General features: G+C 41.1%; 1 protein-coding gene across 1 annotated transcript in view; it reads left to right on the top strand.

Moving 5' to 3' along the window:
• The window catches only part of INPPL1 (inositol polyphosphate phosphatase like 1), a 1,746,155-nt gene that overhangs the window by 1,675,095 nt on the left and 45,097 nt on the right, over window positions 1-25,963 (top strand). Inside the window, exon 26 of the mRNA XM_044073026.1 lies at window positions 17,385-18,150. Coding sequence (XP_043928961.1) covers window positions 17,385-18,150 — 766 coding nt within the window. The remainder of the gene's footprint in view (window positions 1-17,384; window positions 18,151-25,963) is intronic.

Here is a 25,963-nt window from a genome sequence, read left to right as displayed (position 1 = left end):
GATGGTTTAGGATAAGCATTACTATTATTGTATGCATTTCTGTCTCTATGAATTTTCTTAGTTTTATTTTGTTTGAGCCTATCTAAAAGTTGGTCAATGCTGAAAAAACATCTTTCATAGTCATATTTATACCTTGAAAAATCCAAATGCATGGTAATATCACTGTTCAAGGCTGAAACCTCTTTAGTAAGGATATCAATGGACATCTTTTAGTGTTTAATCATGAGTTTCATTAGATCAAAATCCTGTTGATCAAATAACGAAATAAGCTCAAGATGAAACAGTGAGTCGGCTGTAAGGCCCGTAGGGTATTGGTGGTGTCTTAGTCCCTTCGGGACTATGCGTTGCTCTAAACAAGTGTTGAAGTAAGATACTTCAAGCTGGAGTTTCTTTAACTTCTGTAATTTAATGTCAAATAACTTTAATTTATCACAAAGTGACTGTGGGCTCACCTGTTGGATGTTGTTAGAACTAGCCGGTCACTCCTGGTTGGTACCATCACCAAATACCAAGTTGGTAGTATTGGTTATCCATCCACTGAACACTGGAGCCCCAATAAGCCCTGTTCTGTAGGGTGGCCCATTATTTTGATCCGAATGTTGTAGGGAAGTAACTGTTGTTGAAGGCAGTATTCCTTGTGCTACTGGAATTGAATCACCACCCAAAGTTTGAGTCGCTGAACTGCGTTCTGTATTTAATAAGTTGACCGCTAGAGCCGGGTTTGAATTGTTAGATTCAGCCAACTGTTGCCCTAAATGTAATGAAGGGCTCAAATTAAATTGCACATTATTAGTCCCAGTAGGATAATTGTTGTGGCTGTCCTGAAAAGGACGCTGTTGAGACAAAGAGGCATCCACTTTGTCAAGCCTGCTAGGAAAAGTATCCATACACTGGTTCATAACTTGAAGAAGAGCTGTAAGGTTTCCCAACTCAGACTGCAACTGCTGTGATGTGAACAGATTCGGACTCGCCGGACTGCTGGAAACCCCAGATGCCATTAACAAAACAAACTAGGAAAAAATAACTAACCAACAAGAAAATCCAAAACAAAGGTCCCAACAGGATTGCAAAATACGAAAAAAAAACTTTTAATAAAGCGCTTTTCGTTGTCGTTAATACGGCAACTTCATCAGATTACATAAAACAAACTCCTTGCAGATTTAAATAAAAGAATCACATGATCAATGATCAGCTGATCTGTTAAAACATCATGAATATTAAGCAGTCAGATCATTAGTAAAAAACCACAACATATTGTCATACTGTAACAAACCATATCACCTTATAATCTCCATCGCCAGCGTAAAAATAACATTTTAAAACACAACAAATATTGTACATACAATGTCTTGTAAAAAATAATGCGGCAAAAGTAAAAGTAAAAATCCATGTGCCTTATGTTCATTTTATGCCACTCCAGAATGCTAAACAGAAAATAAGGGATTACCTTGGTAATATGCATGAGTTCAGAAAGATTGTTTTTTGATAATTATAGAGCACAAAAACTTTTAGCGCAACAACTCCGGCAACAAAAAGTGGAAAGGACCATCACCAAGCATAGGGAGCCTGTAACAAGGAAGATAAGAGATCCTGTAGAAGTATTAGAATATTTTGGAAAGTTTATGAAAGTTTGTATAAAGCAGAGAAATATGGAAATCAAGAAAAGGTACAAATGGAAATGTTTATGGAAGCATTTAATATGCCAAGTTTAGAGGTAGATGAGACTCAATTACTAACCGGTAAGAAAAGAAGAGATGAGATAAAAATGGCTTTGTATAATCAGTCTACAGGAAAGTCTACATGAATAGATGGCATTCCTGTGGAGGTTTGGAAGCTAGGAGTGGAAAAAATGATAGACTTGGAAGGTTTTGTTTAACAGTATTTTAACAGGAGAAGTGCCAGCATCCTGGAAGAAGGCGCTGATAATGGTAATACCTGAAGAGAGCAAAGATCCTTCAGATCCAGCTTCATACAGGCCCGTTTCAGTTCTAAACCATGATAATAATGTATTATGTCTATAATGGCTAAAAGAATGGCAAAAGTGATACCAAAAATGATAGTTATGGAACAGTGTGGTTTTGTAGAGGGGAGGCAAACGCATAATATTAACAGAACATTAATGATCCAGAGGGAAGCAGAATGTAAGAAAATACCACTTTTATTGGTGGGTCTTGATGCAGAGAAAGCATTTGACAGAGTAGACTGGGACTTCATGAGTAGGGCAATGGAAGCATTTGCTTTCCCTGATAACAATTGTAAGGTGGATTAGGAGTATATATGAGTGATTGGAGGCAAAAATTAAAGTGGGGTGGATCCTCTCTGATAACTTCTGCTTGCGTAGAGGAACCAGGCAAGGTTGTCCCATTTGTTGTTTGCATTATATTAGATTCATTGGCAAAGAAAATAAGAGACTCAGAAATTCAAGGATATAATTGGTATGGGCGTCAGGAAAAGCTGGCACTATTTGCAGATGATATTTTATACATGACAAAACCAGAAAGGGACATTACAGTGTTGTAGAACATTTTAAACCAGAAAGGGACATTGCAGTGTTGTGGAACATTTTAAGACTGTTCCAAATCTTCTCAGGATACAAAATTAATGAAGCTAAAACAAAGGCAATAGCGGTAAATTATGTACCCAAACATGAATTGGTCCAACAATATCCATATTTATAGGACATGATAAAATGAAGTATTTAGGACTATGGATTAGAAATGACTCTGTTGTGGCAGCTAAAGATATGTGAGAAGAGACAAAACAGAAGATAATACAAAAACTAAAATAGGGAAATGGGAAATACACCCTGGGGATCACTTTTGTGTCTCTGCTCGACAGTGGCCCAAGAAAATAACTTTCTTAGGTGGCGTAAGCCATGGAACCTTGCTGGCTATGCTTATGTAGGCCCTTGGGCTGATAGCCTAATACCTACCTATGAACTGAGAAACTGGAAGCTTTGTTATATGGATATGGATACTAAGATACAAGAAATTAAAACGTGTTTAGTCTCTTTAGTCTTGTACACAGTTCAGGCATCTTTTATCAACCAGAGGAAAAGCTGTGGATAGCAATTAAAAAAGAGTTGAAGGATTTTATCTGGGAATGGAAGACAGCTAGAGTCAAGTGGGATAAGCTGATTCTTCCAAAAGAACAAGGTGGACTAGGATTACCCAATTTGAGGGGGTATTTTAGAGCAGCATGGTTAAGGCTGTTATACATAGCACAAGCAGAAAACTATAATTCAAAGTGGAAAGGAATTGATAATGATACAGGGAGGAAGTTCAAGAAATAAGGAGAGATTGGGATTTTGGATGCAGACTCATAAGGAGAACAACAAAAATCATACAGAGTATTATATTCATAAAATAGCAGGGAGTATTCTAAGAACTAAACCAACACGAGAATGGAGAAGAAAGATTCTGCCGATAAGGATGATTGTGGTTAGGGATGCAGGTAATGGGCAAGAGGGTGCTGGAATTTATTGGAGAAAACTGGCAAAGGAACCAATTGGGAGCAAATAACTAGAAAGGGAAAAGAATGGGAAGAGGCCAAGAATTTATTTGGACTGCAGGTTAGAGATTGCCTTTCCTATCAAGGATTTATATCAGAGTATAGGCAAATTGAAAGAATTAGGGTGGTCCTAAATGAAAGATCAGTACTGGTAGAGTTCTTAACAGAATCTAGAAAGGAAGTTGCCATTAAAAAAGGAATAATTAGTAAAGCATATAAAATACTGCGTGATAATTATAACACTCAATCAGAAGAGCTTATAAAGGATTGGAAAGTGAGATTGGATCAGCGATTCAGAAAGAGACAATGGGGGGATATATGTATATCTCTCAGATATGCAACAAAGTCTAGAATATTTAAGATCTTTGCCTGGAAGTGTTTACTTGGGTATTTTTGTACCCCAAGTAGACTTCAGAGAATTTTTCTTCAGGTGGATAGCAAATGTTGGAGATGTGACAGGCAAGAAAGAGGGTGGCTGGGAACATGTTTTTTGGGAGTGTAGTGAGCTGACTGACGTTAGGGATTCCCTGCAGACCACTCTGTCGGAGATGCTGGGTGAGCAGATTGGATTGACTGAGGGAGATGACTTTTTTGAGCTATGATACAGAATTGGAATTGCTTAGACATACTAAAGCCTTGCTGAGTCTAATTATGGTGGCTGCCAAAAAAGCAGTTGCTAGAAAATGGAAATCAGTCTAGACCAACTTTTCTAGAAATAGTGAATATAGTAACAGAAATAAAACAACTGGAACTGGAACCTTTAGAAAATGGAAGAAGCAAACTACATAGAAAAAATTGGAATTCTAGGAAGAATATATGCAGAGATGGAACTAGGTTTAAGAGGCAGAATTTGAAAGAGCCAAGTAATGCTTAATTGATGATGACTGGATAGGTTAGAAGTGATGTATAATGTTTGGAACTAAATTGGTGTCGTCTTTTTTTTGTTTTGCATTTATATAAATGTAAGATTGCCTATGTCATATGTGATAATTTGCATTTATATCACGCTATCGGAAGATGAAAATAGTGAACGCTATTACATCAAACCTAAAATATCTAAACCACAAAATATTGAATATTCAGAACAGCAAATTTTTTCCCATGGAAAAAATTTGCTATTCCGAAACACATACACACAACACAAGCACACCAAAAAAACAGCAATCCACACACACACTTAAAATCCTACATCTAACCCTATAATAAACTGTATATACACTACTATCTATCCACTTATGTTAACCCAAACCCTAACCCTAAGGTCCATCACTATCGCACACTCACCTAACCCTCGCCCTAACCCACTTAACCCACCCCTAGCCCTAAAGTCTGTCACTATCGCACACTCACCTGACCCACGCCCTAACTCACTTAACCTGCCCCAAACGTCCACACAATCGCACACTTACCTAAACGCGACCCGTACCTTTTCACCACAGCGCTGAAAATAGCGAAGCCACAGAACCGGCCAACCGAATTATTTCCCTAGGAAAAAATTCGGTGTTCTGCAGCTTTGCTATTTTTAGCGTTTGCTGAATAGGTGTCGATATTAGAACATTCGAAGTTTTAAAACTTCAATGTTCTGATATAGACCCAATAATTTAATTAAGATGTTTATTGAAAAAAAAAATTTTTACTGGACATATTGATCAATTCTGTTCAACAGAGCCGTCTTGCCTCAGGCAAGGCGCCTTCCTGACAGAATTCCTACTCAGCCTATTGACAATGCAGACCATCACAGCAAGGGAATATCTGAGGGTCCTAGAGTTCATGGCATCATGAGTCGTAATGATCGCTTTTGCAAAACCTCACATGAGAAAATTTCAGTGGTTTCTGAAAAAACGCATGAGAACAACACTTTTAGTCTCTAGAAACCCAGGTCCCTCTTCTACCATGCTTCAAAGGAGAACTTCCCTGGTGGAAAGACACCATCAGGTTGAATCCAGGTGCAATGTTTTCCTTACTGCAGACAGACTAGGCCAATAACACAGACAGTTCAGAGATAGCATGAGGAGCACATACAGACCCCTCGAAGGTGCAGGAAGTCTGGACCACATACCAAAAAAGACTTCACATAAACCAAAGAGAATTGCTGACACACTTTCTAGCTATGAAAGCCTTTGAGTTTACCTATCCCCAGGCACACTGCAGATTTGGCAGACAACACCACAATTAATTGGTACATCAACAAATAAGAGAGAACCCACTCCTACCCCACTCTGCAGTCTAGCAGTAAAGATTTGGCTCTTGGTACAGTAATTGCAATTGATTCTGATAGCATCCTACATCCCAGGCCAGAACAACACCCTATCAGATTTATTGAGCTGGGTAATTCTGGACCTCGGTGAATGGATGCTAAAATGGCAGATCTTCCGGGACATTGTCCATATTTGGGGACCCTCCAGCATAGACCTGTTTGCCAACCACCACATCAACAGAAGCAAATCCTAAGGTTTTGCTCAAGAACCCAAGAGACAGGACATGAAAAACAGATGCCTTCTCCTTCAGATGGATTGGTCTCTTCCTTTATTTCTTCCTACCTTTTCTTGTGATACCTAGGGAACTGATAAAGGTGACGTCAGACAAACCAAGCATGATTCTCGTATCCTCTTTCTGGCCAGGGCTACATTCATTCTCCCTCCTCTGGATCCTGAGCATAGGAAAAGTTTTCATCATACCACAAGTGGTAGACCTACTCATTCATCCTCACCTGAAGACACTTAGACTAACCACCTGGAGTACTGGTTTCTGACCTTGTATAATACAGCTTGTTGTACAGAAATACTGTCTATCTTGAGAGATGTTAGAAAACTACCAGAAAAGTGGAAAAGGTTTTCCCAGTGGTGCAAGAACAAAAACATTAACCCATCACAGGCAGACATAAACCTTCTGTTACAGTACCTGTCAGGGTTATTCCACTCCTGGCTGTCTTACTCCATTTTTTGGTTTCTTGCCCTACTTTCCTCCTATCTATTCCTACCCCTATATGAAGCTTTTTCTGAAAGGGGTCTCATACACATTTGAACCCACAGGAAAAAAATCCTGTCACTACCTGGGATTTAAACTATGTTTTAGATAAACTAACTTTGCCACTAGCATCTACTCCTGTAAAGGTGCTCACTTGGAATACCACTGTACTTATAGCTGTCACCTCAGCCAGATGAGTCTCGAGCTACAAGCTTTGATGTGCAAAGAACCCTTCACATTGTTCCATAGAGACATGGTTATCCTTAGAACTCATCCATCCATTATGCCTAAAGTAGTGTTTGAGCTTTCCTTGAATCAAGCTGTTCTTTTACCTGTGTTCTTGGTTAACCCAAAGAATAAGGCAAAACAAATCATGCATTCCCCTGGATGTACACTGCCAGATCAGATATAAGATATGACAGGACAAAATTCCCTAAAAGAGCAGACCAACTATTGGTGGCATTTGCAGAGGGAAAAGAAGACAGACCCATCTCCAAACAGACTGTCGCTAAATGGATAGCCAACTGGATCGCCTTCTGTTATGCTCATAATTGTAAGCCAGTACCAACCCATGTCAGGGCACATGCCAGTCACAGTGCAGTCATCAGTGCCTTCCTGAAAGAGTTCCTACACAGGCTATCCTGGAAGCTACCACATGGACATCTGTCCACACCTTTACTAAGCACTACCATTTAGTCAATGCCTCGGGCTAGGGCAGGGTTTGCAACTGCTGTTCTGCAAAACCTACTTTCCCAGAGGCAAACAGATGACCTCACCCCTAATTAGTAGCTTTGGTAGACCTCCCAAGGATCAGTACTGCAACACTAACTATGAAGAACGTAGTACAGCTGTGTTACACTTACCATAATTGTAGATGATCGAGTAGATCAGTGTTGCAGTACAAACTTCCACCTTCTTACCCCTGTCTGGTATCCTTACTTCTGCAATGTTAAGGCATTGTATGGTGAAAAAAGCACATCAGATGGATAGCCCTGTACTTCATCAGTCCCTACTCTTTCTACTTACCCATACCTAGTCCTTCCCCTTCCTGATCCAAGAAAGTTTTTGGTGACATCTGGAAAGGTCATATTGTCCTCAGGCATCAGACTGCTGCTCACTGTCTAGAAGGACCTGAAGATGGTGCTGATGGATGCCCCTTTTATACCCTGATGTCCAAACGTCTGCCATAGGACATCCATCTGCTTCGATGATATAAAGACTCTAGAAATCTGGTCAGTTATGGGCTTCTGCATGGCAGGAAGACCCAAGATGTAAGTACTGCAACATTGGTCTACTCAAAATCTACAGTCATGGTAAATGTGACACAAATGTACTTTCCCTTTAGTAACTCACACCAAGAGAGTGAATTTGTAGTGCCTATTTTATACTGTATTTCCTTAAAGTACTCTTTGCTCTGTCCATTGAATCTGACAGTGAAGGCTTTCTTTGGCAGGCAACTTTTGGGATTTTCTCTTTTAATATTCCTCAGTTCAGCACAGTTGTGAGCTTTCTTTAGCTCTTACTCTTACACATCATGATGCTAATTACTCCTTGGGTCACATATTGTGATGTCACCTTCTAGACATTGTCTGCCCATTCATTGTGCTGCAGTTCTTTCTTCTGCTGACACACTTTACAGTGATGTATGCTGGAGTACAAGATTCAAAGTTTCTACATTCGGAGACTTGATCACATAAAATTTTTAAGTGTTGTAGTTGTCAGATCACATGCCAAGACCCATGCATATTTTTTCCTGCCTGGCTTAAGTGCACAACTTGAGGAACTGTCATAAATGCCAGAATTTCAACCCAGCTGTCCACAGAAGACATGAGAAGTGTGATACTTGCATCACCAAGGGAAAAGTGGCTAGTTTGGAGGTTGATTGTCATAGGGAATGGCAGACAGGTATTGTGGGATGCTGGGTCTGGGAAAGACAGCTAGAAGATGGTGAGGGATCAGTATGCCAGGTATCATCCAAAGCCTACAGTTACAAACTTTGTTCCCTAGATAGCACCTGGTCCCTTGATGCCAGGTCTTTCACATATGACAGGGTTATTCCCATCATCAGGTGATGACAAGAGGAGGAGGAGAGACAATTAGTGGCATGTGCACTGGAACAGCCAGAGTAGGGAGGGTTTGAATGAGCAGCTGCTGTCAGCTTGATGGGTGGGAGGTGGTTTTGGCTCACCATTTGAGTGTCCTCTAGAGAGGGCACTCCACCTACACAACATGGGCCTGATTGACACAGTGCCATTGTGCAATCAGCATTGACTGGGGAAACGTACCTCAGGCAGCACATAAGTGAAGCTTGAAACAATTGCCACAGGGAGAGTAAGCCTCTCTGTCAGACTTGAAAGCTATCCTACTCCCTACTGCCCAACTGTCCCCTTAGAGGAAGAAAATAGGGTAATTAGGCATGCCAGGCAGGAATGAATGGATCAAAGAACTTTTGCTGTTGGGCTAATTAGGCACCACAGGCAGGAGCAAATGGGTCACAGAGCTCTTATTGTAATCAAGGATGCCCTAAGCTCTCTACAGATGGAACAGATAGGCCAGATGGTAAAGGCAGCAGATCCACTGGGCAGGGCTGGCTGAGGATTTGAATATAATGGAGTAGGAGAGATGCAACCCAGCCACCTTACTGGGAGGTGCCACTAATCGTCCTACTTTTGAGCATCCACAGCTTGACAGTTCCTGGTTAGCTTATGTGGAGAAAGTCATTGAATCCCCAAATTGTACTCGAGCAAAGGAGCCTGATTAGCTTGCTTACCTGGAATCAAGGAAGGTTTGGAGTCTTGTCACATGCTCTGCCATGCCAGGTAGTCCCAAGGGAATGGCTGATAAGCTGGATAAGCAGTCATGGTGATTGGATGTTTGCCCATGGGTGTATGAACACACCCTTAGGGAGTGCAGCATAGGTTCGGTACAATGTAGACCTTTCATGACTGTGTGTCATTTCTGGTGCAGTAGGCCCATTTTCTGACAATTAGTACAACTATCAGTCACGTACCCTTCATAGTTTGATTGAGTTCAGACATCCTTCTTCTTTGCAGATCATCATAACAGGAATTCTGTGAATACAGATGTCTTCGTTTTTGAGAGACTGATAATGTGACATTTCATTTCTGCAGCTCCCTTCCTTTGCAGAGATATTCAAGTTTCTGAAGTCTTCTGTGTGCTGGCCCTGTAACTTGCCCAAAATTACTGAACAAGTATCTGGTGGAAACAGATGAGGAAATCTGAGTCATCCCCTCCCACTGAACATATTCTGAAAGATGCCATTTTTACAGCTTAGAAGTATCAGTATTTAACTCCTTCTGATCCCAGGAACTTGGATGCCCTCCACTTGACCCTGTTGGAGAGAAATCCCTTTTTGACAAAGCATCCCAGGGTAGGATCTCTCCTATATGTCCCAGAGGCCACAACAGCTTTCAGTGTCAAACTGTACAACTGAATACGGAGACTAAAATTATGGGTAGAGTGTGAAAAGAAGTATTTACCACCATCATCATGGACCTTTAGGCCATTTGATTTTCTGTCTCACTTTTTCTTGTTCTAATTCTCCCCTTTAGACAAGGCCATGTGAAAGCAGGTAGAGCTTTATGATTTTTGGAGTCAAAAGTATCTTTAAAAAGGAACATTATGGCAGCTTCCTTAGTGGGCTTCCATTTAGCCTACTGTAATTTTTTTTACTGCTGATGCTATGACCAGGGCAGCAGATGCAGAAATGTACTTTGAGATAAAATGCCATCAGGCTGTCTTCCTACAGGAATGAGTTTAGACAAGTCACTCTGAATGAGGTCATCTGGGATGAGGTCTTCTATGGATAGGCTTCCCAGGACCTGGTCAGAGACTTCTAAAGGAAAATATGTATTCACTACTTTAAAGGAGCATGGTGGAAGAATTCTGTGATGACCACTTTCTTCTGGAACTGCTCAGTTCCCAAAGAAGGCGATATGGATTCATATGGCCATATCTTAAAGCTATTTGTCCTTTTTCCAGAATGGACTCCATGGAACTAGGCAGTCAAAGCAAAGCTGTAGAAATAGTCCCATAGTCAACACGCTGAAGGACTGTAGAGCCTTTTCTTCCATTTTGTGGTGAGGCAAAGGGTTCAGTTCCTGCCTGCTGCTTAGTCAAAAGGAGTTGGAAGGCACCATTACATTCTGGAGTTTGATTCATTGACCCCATCTATATGTCAGCTGCTGTATGGCGACTTTCCAGGGGTTATGTCTCTGGTACTGCAAGGCACTTGGGTAATTGTAAAAGGCATGATGGCTGCCTTTTTTGTGGTTCCCTTTGCATTTCAACCAATTGAATATGGCCCATTTGTTCCCTTACCTGGGAACTTCTCTGAGGGCTGAGGTGAAAACTGAAGGGGCCATCTTTCAAGCAGTCATGCTTCATGCCCTCATTGGACATCCTAGCAAGGAGAGTGTTTGTAATGCCCTAGCCCTGCCCTTTGGCAGTGGGACATGCAGTTTGAGTTACAGTAGAGACACACAATACCTTCCCCATTTGAGTATACACTGCCACACACCTTTGTTGAGGGCTACTTCCACATCTGGCTTGGTGAGTGTAACACTTCTCTCAGGCCAAGTGTTTGCATTAACTGTCCATCCTCCATTGGATTATGATAATATGCAACTGGCTCCAGCATGTCCATTTCTCCTTGACAGCTTTGTTAGATGTCCGAACCACTAATTATTGACTGAGCCATTGACAGGGCTTCAACCCTTTATGTCACCAAAGTTGGCTATGACATGATAGATACCTTCCACAATCTCAAAGTCTGCGGTCTGCAGAGTAGGTATCTTCATTTCAATGTTGGTGTCTTCACTTTGAATATAAAATATTGCTGCCTTTTAGTGTCTTCTTTGTGTAAGACGTATTTGCCAAGATGCTACTTTGTAGAAAAAGCTTTTCAGGGGAAATATCTTATTGTGTTACTTTACCTAGACAGCTGGCTGCTGATGGTCTCAATAAGAGATTTCATAGTAGCTGCCCTTTTACTCTGGTCTTCTGTTGGTTACAGGTGGAAAATGTTATAAACTTGGAGAAGTCCCATGTTTTCTCAGCACTGAGGATTACTTTTATTAGAGAAGAAGTGGACACTTCTCAGTGTCAGTTATTTCTGCTTCGGAGAATGCTTGGGGGGTCACCTTGAATGAGTATTTAGAGGCAGATAGAACCATGAATATTTCTGCATGTTCTGGGCCTTATTGTGGACACTGTCATCACAGACCTGTTCACATTCCTGCAGATGAGGATGCTTTAGTGGCTATTGAAGTGCCAGTGTCTTTTCAGTCATTATCCCCTCACTGATGTATTCCTGTTAAACCCTGTCACTGTGACCTAGACAACTGGTCACTGGCCACAAGTCTTTTTATTTTATTTTTCTTAATGTACAAGTTATCTTTTTTCCATTTCATCCAAAATCAATATATATATATATATATATATATATATATAAATAATTTTAGCTGCTTTTTTCTTCCTCCAGCTGTGCAATATTATTCTCGGGACAAGTCTGTTTTTACACTTTTGGAAGATTGCAGCTCTTTCTGTCCATCTAAACCCACACTTAAATCAATCACCTCTTTATTCCTTTCTTGGCAAAATGAAAGGTAAAAATAACCTTAAGTGAACTTTATATGAGTATCCCTGTGTCTCTATCACATCTTGTCAGCTCTTTGCCCTCTTAACCTGTCACCTCGTCATTCATGCTTCTTATCCAGTTACCTTAAATACCCTCAGCCAGCTAAATAGACAAAATTTGCCCGTTATATTGCACCAAGACAATATGTTTTGGTGTGTCACATTCAGAATTACTGTGGATGCTTCTCCCTCTTAGCACTCTTTCTACACTAAATCAATTTATGCCCTCCTTTCAACGGACAGTCCTTTAATATCCACTCCAACTTTCATTGCATTGCATCTGCTTAATTAAATTCATTATTTTACACATTTGTTATAAAGCTGGCACTAATATAATTTCAGATGGAGCAACACCACTCATTCGTCCATATGTACTTTTGTGTTTTTCATTCCAGCTTATGTGCCCCTTCTTGATTGCATTTTTCTCCTTTGTCTCCCATCAGCATCCCAACAAGGTAGAATGATTCCATATTTTGTACTACCTGACACCTTTTCACAGTCTCTGAAGCATGACAAGCACAGTAAACAATTTTTTTCTACTACTTTGTCATCCTGGAAAATTGTAAAACATTTGCTTTGATGGTTCTTAGTATAACATATCCATTTGATTTCATATATGTAAGTAATGCAGTATCTTTGTCTGCTAACCTCGTACTCTTCAGGGGTGAATGTTGATTCTTTATTGTGATTGTGACGTGTTGGAGTTTATGCATAATGTTTCCTTGTATTATAACTGGAGAGTAAGCTTTTTTTTCTTTTTTTTTTTTTCAGTAATTTTAGCCAGTTTGCTTTCAGTAGTTCCAGACAGTGGTTTGTCTTGTTTGGGAGATTTGTGGGAAACATGGCTTCTTTTTGGAATTGGCTTTTCTTGATACGAGTTAATATACTGGAGGCATATAGTAGACTTGGAAGTAAGTGTGTTCTTATTGATGTTATGGATGGTTCTTGTAAGTATGGTTTTAATCTGTATACCTATTTTTTATTGGTCTTAGGTTTTCGTAGTCAATGTGAAAGTTGAACTTTAGGTTATGATCAAGGATTACCCTTTTCAGTTTGGGTTTAGATACCCATTCAAGGATAAAAAAGAGCATTTGTTTGACCTTCAGAAGCAGGTTTAACTCTGTAATCCATTTCTCAGTGGTGTAAAGTGACTGTTATGTGAGTACTTGGAGTTGCTGTATTGAGTTTGCTGAGCATGTGTGGAGTCGTCAGCATATTTCATGCATAACATTCAGGAATAGGTTGCGTAGTAGTGAACTAAGTGTGGAAATCTTGTGGGATTTTGCCACTGTACAGTTTGAGAAATAGAGAACCAGGCAGTTCTACATTTGCCAAGACATAAGTGGCTAGGCTGTCTAGAAGGAGGTCATATAATGTAGTTTTGAATGCCTTTGACAGGTCAAGGAACAGGAAAGGATACAAACTGCCTTTAATTTCTGTGTTTGATCTTGTTAGTGGATTTCAGCCTGCTGTTTTCATACATGTGCACTGCCCTCTCTGGCAGGAAATGATGACTTTCTGGTTAGGGTTGCCACCCCTCCATTTTTTTTCCGGACTATCTGGAAATCAAACTGATTCTCTGGTAGTCCGGAAAACACTGTACAAACTCTGGTATTCTGTTTCAAAAAGGAAACAGACTATCGGAGTTTGTAAACAGGCTGATTTACTATGCCTTTTTTTTACAGAAAAGCATAGTAAATCAGCTGAAAGCAGGCAGCAGGAATGAAAAAAGAGGGCGTTCCCCACCGAGTGATGTCATCACGATGTCACAAAATGGGTGGAATGTGGGAGGGAGAGGTGGGTGGGGTTACTGGTGACGCGAGGGGTGTGGCTTTACTCCAGTTTTCACCATGAAGGAAGGTGGCAACCCTACTTCTAGTAGGCATAGATTCATGATGAGTCATCAACTGAAGTCCCTTTGTTTTCACACATTTTGCCTTCCTGTAACCCATCCTTGCCTTTTATGCCTTTTTTCTTCCTCCAAAGGGAAGGAGATAGCTGCAGTGATGTATTTCAGTTTCCTTGTCTCAAACAAACTTTTGATTACATGCATCTCAACTACCCAGATATTTACAAAATGTCCAGAGTTTTACTTCATATTTATGGTCTGTTCCTTGTAAAGTTTGCATTTGTCTGGCAATTATTGATACATTCAAAGTTTAGTGAATTCAGTTTAAACTTCATATCTTTCAAAAGCATATGATAATGCAAAATATGTCATTCCAGCGACTTTCTAAGCTTATGAGAATAATAATTAAAATCTGTCCCAGGTTTTGGGCCTTAGTCCCTCATTATTTTTGGCCTTGTTCAGATTTCTTGTGCTAAAAAGAGGTGTGTCTGAGCATAATAATATTAATAATTATAATTATGGAGATGGTACAGATGTCTTCTCTAAGCAGTACATATTATTGCTAGTATTTGATTGAAGCGTCCTTCTAAAAGAACCCCCTTTCTGAAGATCATAACATTTTCTGTATTGGTAATCTATGGTGGGAAGAGATATTTCAAAAAGACCCTTCAGTCGTTTTTGGGTAGTAACAGTCAATCATAAAGGCATACGTGCCAGCTGAACTGTTGTTTTGGGCATTTTTCAGTGCTGTCTTCATCTCTGTGAAGGCCAGTGCTGGTTTTACATCAGTGAATGTAATGGCACAGGTGGGATGAGATTTCCATTGAGTTCTTTCCATAGTTGAGAAACTGTTGGTTGCTCTGCTTTGTTTTGAAAGAAAAGCTTTATCTAACCTGTGTAGGTACATTTTGCATTATTTTTGTGAAGAAAAGTGGAGAGTTACTGTCTTCCTGTACTTCATCTGCTTGAGTGGTATGTTTTTAGCCTCTGCATCTGTAAAGACATATTCTCATGGCCCCTAAAGCCCCTAAAGTTTACTCAGTGCTTGTTTTGCGTAAGCTCTTGATAGAACAGAAGGGTATAATCTGTCAGACCTTTAACAGAACTGATAAACAGACATTTTAATTCTGCTTAACTTGTCTGATAAAGGTTTGCAGAAATGCTATGAAAGCAGTTTATTTTTCCTACAGATGTAGAAGCGAAAGCAAGAAACTTACAAAACAGAAAGAGGCTGATGGTGAAAAAAGCATTAAAAAAAGCATAATCCTACCAGTATCCAAAAAGAAGGGGCTTCAGCTACAGTGATTTCCAGTACAGGGAAGTCTGAGCCCTCCCCAAAGTCTTTAAACAGGGCCTTCCTACTTTAAAAATCAGAGTAACATCACTGTCTGTTCTAGGAACTGACTAAGATCATAGTCTCTGTCCTGGAGATGCAGCATAGAGGCCTAGTGCACACTTTGGTGGAAACACCTGAAACACAGATTTCATATGAAGGATGGTTCATCAGTACCACAAGCAGAGGTCTGTCCACATCTTTATCAATATTTCCCCTCCAAGTTTTGATTGCACCTCATTCGGTAGTGGTTACTTTAAGGGTGTGTAGTGACATACTAGATCTCAGCCTGAACCCCCAGGACTCCTTGCACTACAATGCCAATGTTCATGGAGGGAAAAAACAAAGGAAAAGGTATCCATTACCAATGTTTTGAGAGCAAAAATAAGAATTCTGTACACTCTATTAATAATCCTGATGATAATGATGATTCTTTTCAATCATATGATTTCCCCGGAAGGTATTACATTTACAGAAACAAGTTATATTGAGTGGCCTTTGGGGGAAGGGGGGAGTCACTATTTCCTAAGGAAAGTTGTTTAGAGATGATGGAAATTAATCAAGTAGAATAATCTTTTCCACCTTGTTTTGATATAATTCAGGCTATTTGCTAACATCATGATAAACAGTATCCTGCTTCCATGAGAGTGGACAAGATGTATTAATCTGAAGGTTGCCTCAGCCACAATTTCTTTCCACCCCCAAAAGACTTTTATTTTGGTTCATTGCTTTTTCATAGAGAGTCTAGGCGGGTACAGAGAAAAGGCAAGGAAGTGTATGCCTCTAATATCTTTTGGGTCACTGAGCTGTTTAGTTCACGTGGTCAGTTGCCAGAAGTCAGTTTTGAACTATATGCTCAAATTCTTTCAACACATTTCAGAATAGAATGTAGTGGACAAGCTGGAAAAATTAATTATACTGCATGTGTGATTAAAAGGAAAAAAAGTTTGCAAATGTTACAGTGGATGTGCCTTTGTAGCATATGTATCAGTCCTGGTATTTAGAAAGTTTGCAGGTCATAAAGGATGAAAGATATCTGCAGGATATGAAAAAAGGAGTTTCTTTCCTAGAGGCACAACTTTCCACAAATATCTGATTTGGTAAAACAGATGATGTCAGTTTTAAAGACTTTTTTTTTGGGGGGGGGGGGGGGCTGTTGTCAAGCAGTTATAACCCCACACATCAGTCTTCAAAAAACCTCTCCACCAATAAGAGATATTTCTACAGGGGACACCTCCCTTGTCTCAAAGTTTTTGGAAAAAGATAGTCCTGTTCTTCTGTTACATTTGGCAGCAGAGGAAAACAGCAGCTGAGAAGGTCCTGAAGAAAGGTGATTTAAGGTATTCCCCTGCCCCTTCTCTTATACCCCTGGAAGGCAATTTTCTACACCATACTGTAGTCTGGAGGACTGTTAGCTCAGTCAAACGGGCTAGAAGGACTCTTGCACAAAGCTGTTACATAAACGTTCTTTACAAGCCTCATTCAAAAACAGTACCATAAACTGTCTTACATCAGATGCAGTAGGCTGCAGTTATCATGCAGCAGCTACAACAGAGAAATGAATTGCGTTGCCTCCAGGTTTCTTTTTTTTGTGCCAAAGGACAGAACAGGGGGCTGATATTAGGATTTTCCTTGCAACAATCTTCAAACTGGTGGCATAAAAGGATGTTTTGCCTTTACTAATAAAGACCTCTTTCATGGCAACCTTGGACATGGATGATGCCTACCTACATTTTCCTTTAAGAACATTCCACAGGAAATATTTAAGATTCCAAGTTGCCCTTTCTCACTTTTACTTTACCGCTTTCCCATTTGGTTTATCCACAGCACCAGTATTTATCACATTCTGTACACTTGGCTGAGGTAACTCTGATAACAGATCTCAGTGATGATCTACAGTTGTGGTAAGTTCTTATATGGCTGATGTTTACTCTTTGCTTACAATATTAATCAGTGCATATTCTTTGTTTTTTTAAGAAATCTAAGTGCAACCTTTATACAGCTTATAACCAAATAATAATTAAGAATTCCTGTAAAGAAGTTGTATGCATTTTTTTTTTCATCTAGACCTAAGCAGGAGCCAGTCAGCAGCTTTAACAACCCAGCCTACTATGTTCTAGAAGGAGTGCCACATCAGCAAGCGTTGATGTCATTGGGTGAGCCGCCAAGTCCATCATCTCCAGATAAACCAGCTACACAGAAGAGCAGAGTAGCCATTACAGTGCCTCCACAGCCAGAAAGACGTAGGCAGAATTCTGGAGGAACACGGCTGTCATCAGAAGATGATCTTTCAACCCTGAACCGTCCACCTCCAGATTTCCCTCCTCCTCCGTTACCCAGGACCACCGAATTTGAGATGAAGGACAATCCTTTCTACATCTCCACGAAAGAGTCCCAGCAGTTTGCCTCTGTGAAACCACCTGGAGGGAAGGAGGAATCTGGCAAATGTGCACTTAGCAAGATCAGGACTTGTGTGAAATTTAATGAACCATTGGAGTCCAGACTTCCACCAAAAGCTCAAACCAGACTGCAACATTCCCCTGGAGGATACATGATTGATCCCTCCCACAGTACTTCTTTTCAAGGCCTTATGGACGATCACTCATGCTCTGTGCTGCAGATGGCAAAGACATTAAGTGAAGTAGACTACCAAGGTGGAAAGAACAGTTTCTTACCCACTGCAGGCAGGGAATCCCATAGCAGAAACCCTGACTTGGCATCAAGAGGCAAAATAGAAATCCCGGTGAGAGGGTTTCATTCAGACTATAACCATCCCAGTACCTTTCCATCACAGCCCATCAAAGAAAGCATTGAGGAGGACTTGTCTGAGGAGGTGAGATTACAACTCAGTACTTTATAGTGTCTTAGATACATCAATATGGCCTTGGTCATCATGAAGGTGAAATATATGCAGAGTTAGAAGTACAGCATTTCTTCAGCAAATAAATTATATTTCTGTGTAAGATTTCACATATGTATAATGAAGCTTGTGTTCTATTTTCATGAAAAAAATATTGGGGAAGAATCAATATGACATCATGTGACTTGTTTTTTTGTGATATGTTTTTAAAATATAAATATGTAAGAATGGGTAGAATGTACAATGTTCCACACTCTGCAGTTCTGTCATTTTTCTGAAAGTCCTGAGCTACTGTTGAGTCTGTCTCTTTTTGTTAAGTAGTTAGTGAGTTTCAGAGCTGGCTTGTGCAGCAGGTGCTAGTTTTGAGACCAATCCTTTAAATGCTAGAACACAGTAACAAAATGTACATATATATGTCAGGAAAAAGTTGCCCACGGCAGTACCATGCACAAGAAGCTCATTTTTCAAAGATGAGAGGTCTTTTGCTACCATTTGTTTAATACAGTTTACCTGTGCTGTGCATATTTTCATATAGCCTGCATTTGTTGTCTGCTGTAATTGCTCAATGGTATTCTTATTTTTCATTTAAAATATTATTTGGGATTCAGAAACAAGTCTAGCCTAATCATGGAATGTCTTCAGCAGGTACTGTTCATAGCATCACGAGGAGTCCCTAAGGTCATTATCAGTTAACACTATAAAAAATCACAGCTGTGGTCACGGCTATTTAATAATCCTGCTAGTGCTTGAAGTAGGACCTCTGACGACAGATCTACAGATGTCCTTCTATTCCCATGTTGCAGTATTCCAACCATTGGGTTTTCCTCTCTTGCTACCTGAAAGTCCGGCCAGTATACAAAAGCTGGTAGTCACTGCTGGGTACGAGGGACCATATAAAGGAGTGGAATTGGGAGTGTAGGACAGTAAAAAGGGACAGCAAGCAGAGCAGAACACATAAGGGAAGCAGGTAAGGTAAAAATAGGACTGGGATATGGTGGGGGAGAGAGAGAGAGAGAAAATAAGTGGCCTTTAACTGTTTTGTGAAGAAGGGAAGCTGAGGCAAGGAAGTAAGGGAAGGTGGTATGATAAGAGGTTGAATGTCAGTTTCAGAGGCAAATACACAAATATGTAGTGTAGACAAAGACTGACAGGGAAGGTGCTGACACACCAAAGGAGGAGGACTGTGGACTCAGGACATACAAAGTGATGGTAATGGTGATGGGAAAGATTGGACAACAAATGGAAGAGCACTGACACACAAGGAAAGGGAACACTGGGATGGGGTTAATGTGGATACTGTCTTCTGTTATCACATTGCTAGTTCAATACCCGGGGGAAAATTAGTACCATGACTACCATCTCCACTGAAGCCTGGCTGAGGTGTTGATGGCAAAGGCAGGCAGTGATTCGACCGTACCAGTCACAAGAGGAGCTTTTTCAGATGGCTGATGCAGGCAAACTACGATGTTGGTTGTGGAGATGCAGGAGATTCCTGGGCCTGCTGGGGTATTGTGGACACGAGCCTTAGCAGTGGCACTTCTGTAGCAGCTGCGGCATCTAATGGCAAAGTAAAGGGAGAGGAAAAAGTTTAACAAATATACTGAAAAGATAGCGATAGAGGGAAGGGGGAGAGAGAAATAAAATGGCATACCATCAGTATAATAACTCAATGAAGTACATGAATAATGATGTCAAACAATTTATAAGTACTGCTGCCTAAACCTAAAAAATCTACTAGCTGCATGGCTGTAAGATATGTAAAACCTGCTGTGCTAAGATGTGCTGTATTAACAAGGCAATCGCATATTCTCATTTTCCAAAACAAAATGATTGTTAAATAAGTTAAGTAATTCACACCCCCTGCACCTGGAAAGCCTTTCTGTCCTCCTCCATTATAAGTGATGATTCTCCTGTATGACATGTGGTGCTGTACAATAAAATATAACATCAGTAACATGCCTACAACCTACTATTAAGAAGGAAACCAAGCTGTCTTTATATAAAGGACAGATGCTTGCAGTACATTTCAAGTGCCCTTAATCTGACCTTTTCTTCCCATTGACTAAGAAGGTCATGATGGCACCTCTATAAGTCACTGTAGTGGTGCCTAAACTGCTCACCAGAGTGGGTATGTCAGTGGCATCAGATGCCACTCTGACAAGGTAATGCCAGGCAACCACCTTATACTGGGGACCCTCATAGGATTCCCCCAAGTAGGTAGTCATGGTGGTTTCCATGCAGCAAATAAAGGAAGATTTTGAACTCCTTCTAGCATCACCTGGGCACCCTAACACACAATGCCATCAGAAACCATGGGCAATTCAGTATGTGTGTTTCCAGAACATTATGTCTCACTTCACCCGGTCATTTCCACTGTGATTTTTGAAATATGTCGTACAACACAGGGCATCATAGTAGCACAATCAATAGCAGGATGTACGTAATGTAACATGGAAAATACTGGCATATCAAGATAGCATAAAGGTGTGAAATATGGCATAAAATGTATGTACAGTCTGCATGGGGCTTAAGTTTGAGAGACGATTTTCTCTTTAGCACCTCCCATTGGCTGCTATTGTTAACTATTAGTATCTCCATTGGCTGCTATTGTAAATAATATTGTATGATGCCCCAGTTTGAGACACTGACATGCCTATGAATCCTCAGTGCACTCTGCAGGTACTCATGTGAGTGCACGACAGAGACAGTCTCTTAGTGTGACTTTATCCACTGGAATGGCTCATAGAAGTAATGATTCAGTAATATTCATGAGTTGGGCCCTCGTTAGCATACGTGACATGGTCAAACTGAACCCTGTTTGATGCCAGTAGGCTCATTGTTCTATGGAAGAATGCTGTCAGCAACTGAATCCACGTCACTGTCAAAAGTAAACATGCTGTGTGGAAAGGAGAAGTTGCAATTCTGATTTGTGAGGTAAGCCTCAACATTTTCTAACATTCCACTGAGCTGCTGTGCCTCCAGTAGGATAGGTGTTGTTTTGTAATTGCCAAGTCACTGTGCTATATTTAGGAGTGTTATCATTTGTCAGCTAAATTAGAAGTAAAACGTACAGTCATATTAGGTGTGACAGGCAAAAGAGGAGTCTACCTAGGGTGAAATGGCTGGAACTGAAGAAGCAAGTTCATCATTAAAGTTGCACAGCATAGATTTATGATATAATGTGTGTATCTGATGTATCTTTTGCTGATGTGTGACTCTGTATACAGTTTTTTGTAAAAGCCATGGTACAGTTAGGACATGATTAAGTTAATTGCAGTCCTTTACTTATTCCTATATTTATTCTGTGCTGGCAGTGTGAGCAGAGTTTTCTTGAGTGTGGGGGAACTTGAATACAGCAGCATCAGTGCGTAACACAGTTATAAAGAAATATTGGTGGAGATTATTAAGGCTTTTATGTATATACAATATGACTGCATGTCACTAGATGCATTACAGATTATGTAGTACACACATACAGAAACAGCATAATGTCACTGATCTGGATAGCAAAACCCCTGTAGAAGAGGAAGCACAGAATATGCTTGTGTGGCTGCATGACATTACAGCAGCCACCCACACATCCCCCAAGTCAGGTACCCTATGCACTGCCTTTAAACAATATGCCCTTCTACAGATTATGTTCCTTTTGCTAACTGTGGTCTGTATCCATAAGTATACCTACAACAGGTTTCTATATATAAAAATCCAGTGCAGTGAATGGCATGCCATACACTTGGCCACAGTCCATTATCAAACAAGGAAAAGCTGGCGGGTGTTTGAATTCAGGCCCTTGGCTATTGATGTCCACTGCAGATTAAACATAGCATGTATACTGGATACCTTTTTACTTGGGGGAGGCTACAGTGGTATATGAACAGTTTCTATGGTTATGCAGGTGTGTGAGTGCACTACAAGCAGTGTTATATATGTTGTAGACACTTAGCGACATCACAGTAGACAGTAGACTGTATAAGCTTGTGTGTAAGATGTCTGTCGCTGTCTGTATCCTCACACACCATAATGCCTCGTGCACAGAAGCCTCAAAATTGTAAGTTCTCCTATGCAAAGAATGAGATCTTACAGCAGGCCCTCCCTTAACATAGCTGGTGGATGCTCAGCCATGAGAATTATGACCGTCTGTAGTACATCCCTGGCAGGATGGGATTAATGATATCAGTTCTGTCAGTGTCAAAGACAAGGACTTCAGGCAGCCCATTAGCCAAACCTCCAGAGTCCCTTGTCTCTCTGCATGAGTAACCCCAACAAATGAAACAGAGGAGTTCCTTGTCTCTCTGCATGGGTAACCCTCGTTAACTGAAGTAGAAGAGTTTCTTGCTTCTCTGCATGGGATATCAGAGCCATAGGTATCCCATGATGAGGTGCTGATATTGGAGTTGGAAGAGCAGTGGGATCCAAAACACCATCATCATAGATGCCCCACATGTGTATCTGCGATGTTTTAGGTTACAGCATTCTGACTAAATGTGTACTGTGTATCACTAAATGTAGTTTCCTTTGTATGTAAAAATATCAGGGCTTTATAGTGGAAAACTAGCTGAATATGCTAAGGTCTGCCTTATTTTCTTCTGCCACTATATGCAAGATTTTGCATTCATTCACTGGGATTAAAGAACTTGGTGACAGGTCTTATTGCGGCTATTTTTGTTTGGTGTCTCTACAGGTGATGTACTGTTTTACTTCTCCTCCATGCATATACCATTGCTTGATGTTGGAGACAATTCTGACAATGGCAATAGTGGTATTGAAAATTTGACATAGTCAAGGGACATATTGTCTGTGTTAGATGCATGGAATGTGAAATCCAGATCCCCTTCCAAGTCAGTAGACATGACTTCTGTGCTTGTGGAACCCACGTCAGGTACACACACAGGCAAAAGGATAAGGAGTCACAGACAGATCTAGCCAGGAAGGGATGTGCCCCCCCACCCCTGCTGTGAAGCTTTCTTGGTTGCCCTTAGCTCTACTGAGCAAGGAGAGGAATGGGGCAGAGACAGCATAATGGTGGCCATAGATGCTATGTGTAGTGGCCCCCTCTCAAACTTGCTATCTCAGTCTCTGCAACATATTGAATGTTTAGGGCTGCCACAGAGGGACAGGCTACCAATACCTCAGTGTTTGCTGAGATGGTACATGTTTTACAAGTGTGCGTGAAATGTTCTGAGGGATTACATGCATCCCATATGTGTGATGTGCTGAATACAGACCATAGCCAACTTGTGTGCCTCTGGTCCCCCTGTGTTCATAGGACGCACACAAGTCGCATGTCATATGACCACTCCATTTCTACTTCCAGTGTTGTGGGCTGTTGTGCACAGGGAAGCCCTGGATCAGGCACATGAAGCACCACCACATCCAACCCACCATCTAGTGTGAAGGTGAGTAACGATAGGCATGCATCTCCCCTAGGGCATGGAAATCATGCCACAGACATATCTAGTATGGGCCAACTCTCTCATTCACACAGGACTCCTGCCTCTAGGCAAGGGCTTCTTAGTGCCTGTGACCCTCCATGAAGAGCGAACTCCTATGCATGGGATATGTGTAGAATGCCCATGCATCATCTCGGGCTGCCCTGGACCTGTCAATACAAGTTCACTGTAGTGCTGTAACATCTTCTGAGGCTGTGTCCTGGCAGACATGCCCACACACACACACACACACACACACACACACTTCCAGTACCTACATCTGCACACAAATGGTAATAAATGCTGCCCCCCAACCAGGTAAACCTTAACCCCCTCCATCTTACATGCTCAGAAAAAGTTTATAACCCATTGTAAAATCATGCACACATTTCTCTGAGAAAAACATTGCACACTATCTCTCCAACACTTGTGCAAATTATAACTTTACCTTGCCCTCAGTACATTACTTGGGTAGCCTATGGCTGACGCACAATGTGGCCAATCTATCATAGATGGGCACATCTAGGTTGTAGGTTTGCAAGCATCACTTTTATTCCATACATGCTTTAATCTGACCCATAGTTATGTCAGGTACTCTCACTTCACAAGTATCACTGCTTACTGTGCCTGTCTTCATCTGGCATGCACCCGCCTCTGCTGCCTGGTCCTCCCCTGTCTTCTCATTGTACTTGTTTTCCACTGCCTGGTGTAATAGGACATGTTCATCCTGCATGCATAGTCCCTACTGCAACAATGTCCTCAATATTACTTTAACTTAGCACATACAGAGAAATCTCGTTACATGTGCCAGGGGTCACACTGCAGGACACCACCAGGTACTTCCCAGCAGTGAAAGTGGGCAAACACACACTCAGTGATGGCCCAGATGTTCATCGTGCATACAGCTGCAGTAATCACAGATGGGTTTTCTGCCGTCAGGCGGGTCCTCGGTCGGCCGAATTCCAAAGTCTAGGTCCGGCGTCGGTTGCTGTCGCTTTCTTTCCTGACGTCAGTGAGGCAGGGGTATATAAGACACAGCCGACACCATTTTCTTCAGTCTTTTTTGCCGCACGGTGCCCGAAGCAGAAGCAGTTCGCAAGTGCCGGTCGGCCAGCTCCTGAATTTATGAAAAATTGGAAACCGAAGTCTTCATTAAAGCTAAGTACCCCGTTGGGGAAACTTTTCTTGCCTCAGACCGATGTCAGAAAAAGTTAACAATTGTATTTCTTGTGGGAAGCAAATACCGCATAAGGATTTCCATTCCCTCTGCATACCTTGTTTAGGCCCAGACCACGACGTCTCGGGCTGTCGCTTTTGTGCTACTTTCAATAAACGCACTATTAAGCGTCGGGCGGAGTTCGCCCAACACTTTTTTGGTAAAGCCTTTGATTATAAAATGTCGTCGGAGACTCCGACTACCGTTTTGTCCAAAAAATGCAAGGACAAGGACCGACACACGAGGTCCGCGGTCCCCACCGACACCACGCCAAAACCGGCTACACGTGGTCCGGTTCTCCGCGAGACGCCTATGCAGTCCCTAGTGTTTGCTGTGGTCTGTGGATTTAAGATGGCTTTTATCAATTGTGGCTCCAGGGCATATCTGGTATTGTTAGTAATATGTCCCCTGAGAAAAATCACCTCTCACAAGCCGTTGATGTAGGTCACGTGTACCATATGTGGGAGTCATGGATGCTACCTTGGTGGCTTGCAAATGCAATTTAGGTTATACTCTGTGCTTTACACACCACCTGACAGTTGATGGTTTGGTAACTTTTACAGTTATTGTACCTTCTTCCCAGCTCATCAGTTGTGGTGTCTATTTAAATGTAGGTACATTGTGTGGCCCCCAGTACCTCAGAGAAATGGATTATGTCATAAAAGTCCCACATGGTGTTATCTCTCCTCTTTTTTTTTTTTTTTTTTTTAAATGAGGAAAGCATGTATATTCCCTACTTGCTGTAACAGGTTCCATTTAGATGCTCGAAAGTCCTTTTACGCAAGTACGAAAAGAGCAACACGTATTGCGCAAACTACGGAAACGCCGAATGTCCAAAACAGAAAAATTCGAAATGTCGAAGTGTCATGGTTGGCCTGTCTGCAGTATAGCTCCATAAGGTAAGTGTGCGATAGTTACGGACCTTAGGGTTAGGGTGCGGGTTAAGGTACGTGCATAGATAGGTAATGTATATAAGGTTTAGTGTAGGGTTAGAATTAAGGTTTTGTTAAATGTATGTGTGTGGATTATTTATTTTGTTTTGGTATATCTCTGTAGGGTAAGTGTGCGATAGTTACAGACCTTAGGGTTAAGGTGCGTGTTAAGGTAAGTGCATAGATAGTAATGTATGTAAAGTTTAGTG

This window comes from Protopterus annectens, chromosome 5.part1, assembly GCF_019279795.1.
Source record: "Protopterus annectens isolate FY-2018-M chromosome 5.part1, PAN1.0, whole genome shotgun sequence".
In the NCBI taxonomy this organism is placed as follows: Eukaryota; Metazoa; Chordata; order Ceratodontiformes; family Protopteridae; genus Protopterus; species Protopterus annectens.
This window is presented reverse-complemented; position numbering and strand designations above follow the sequence as displayed.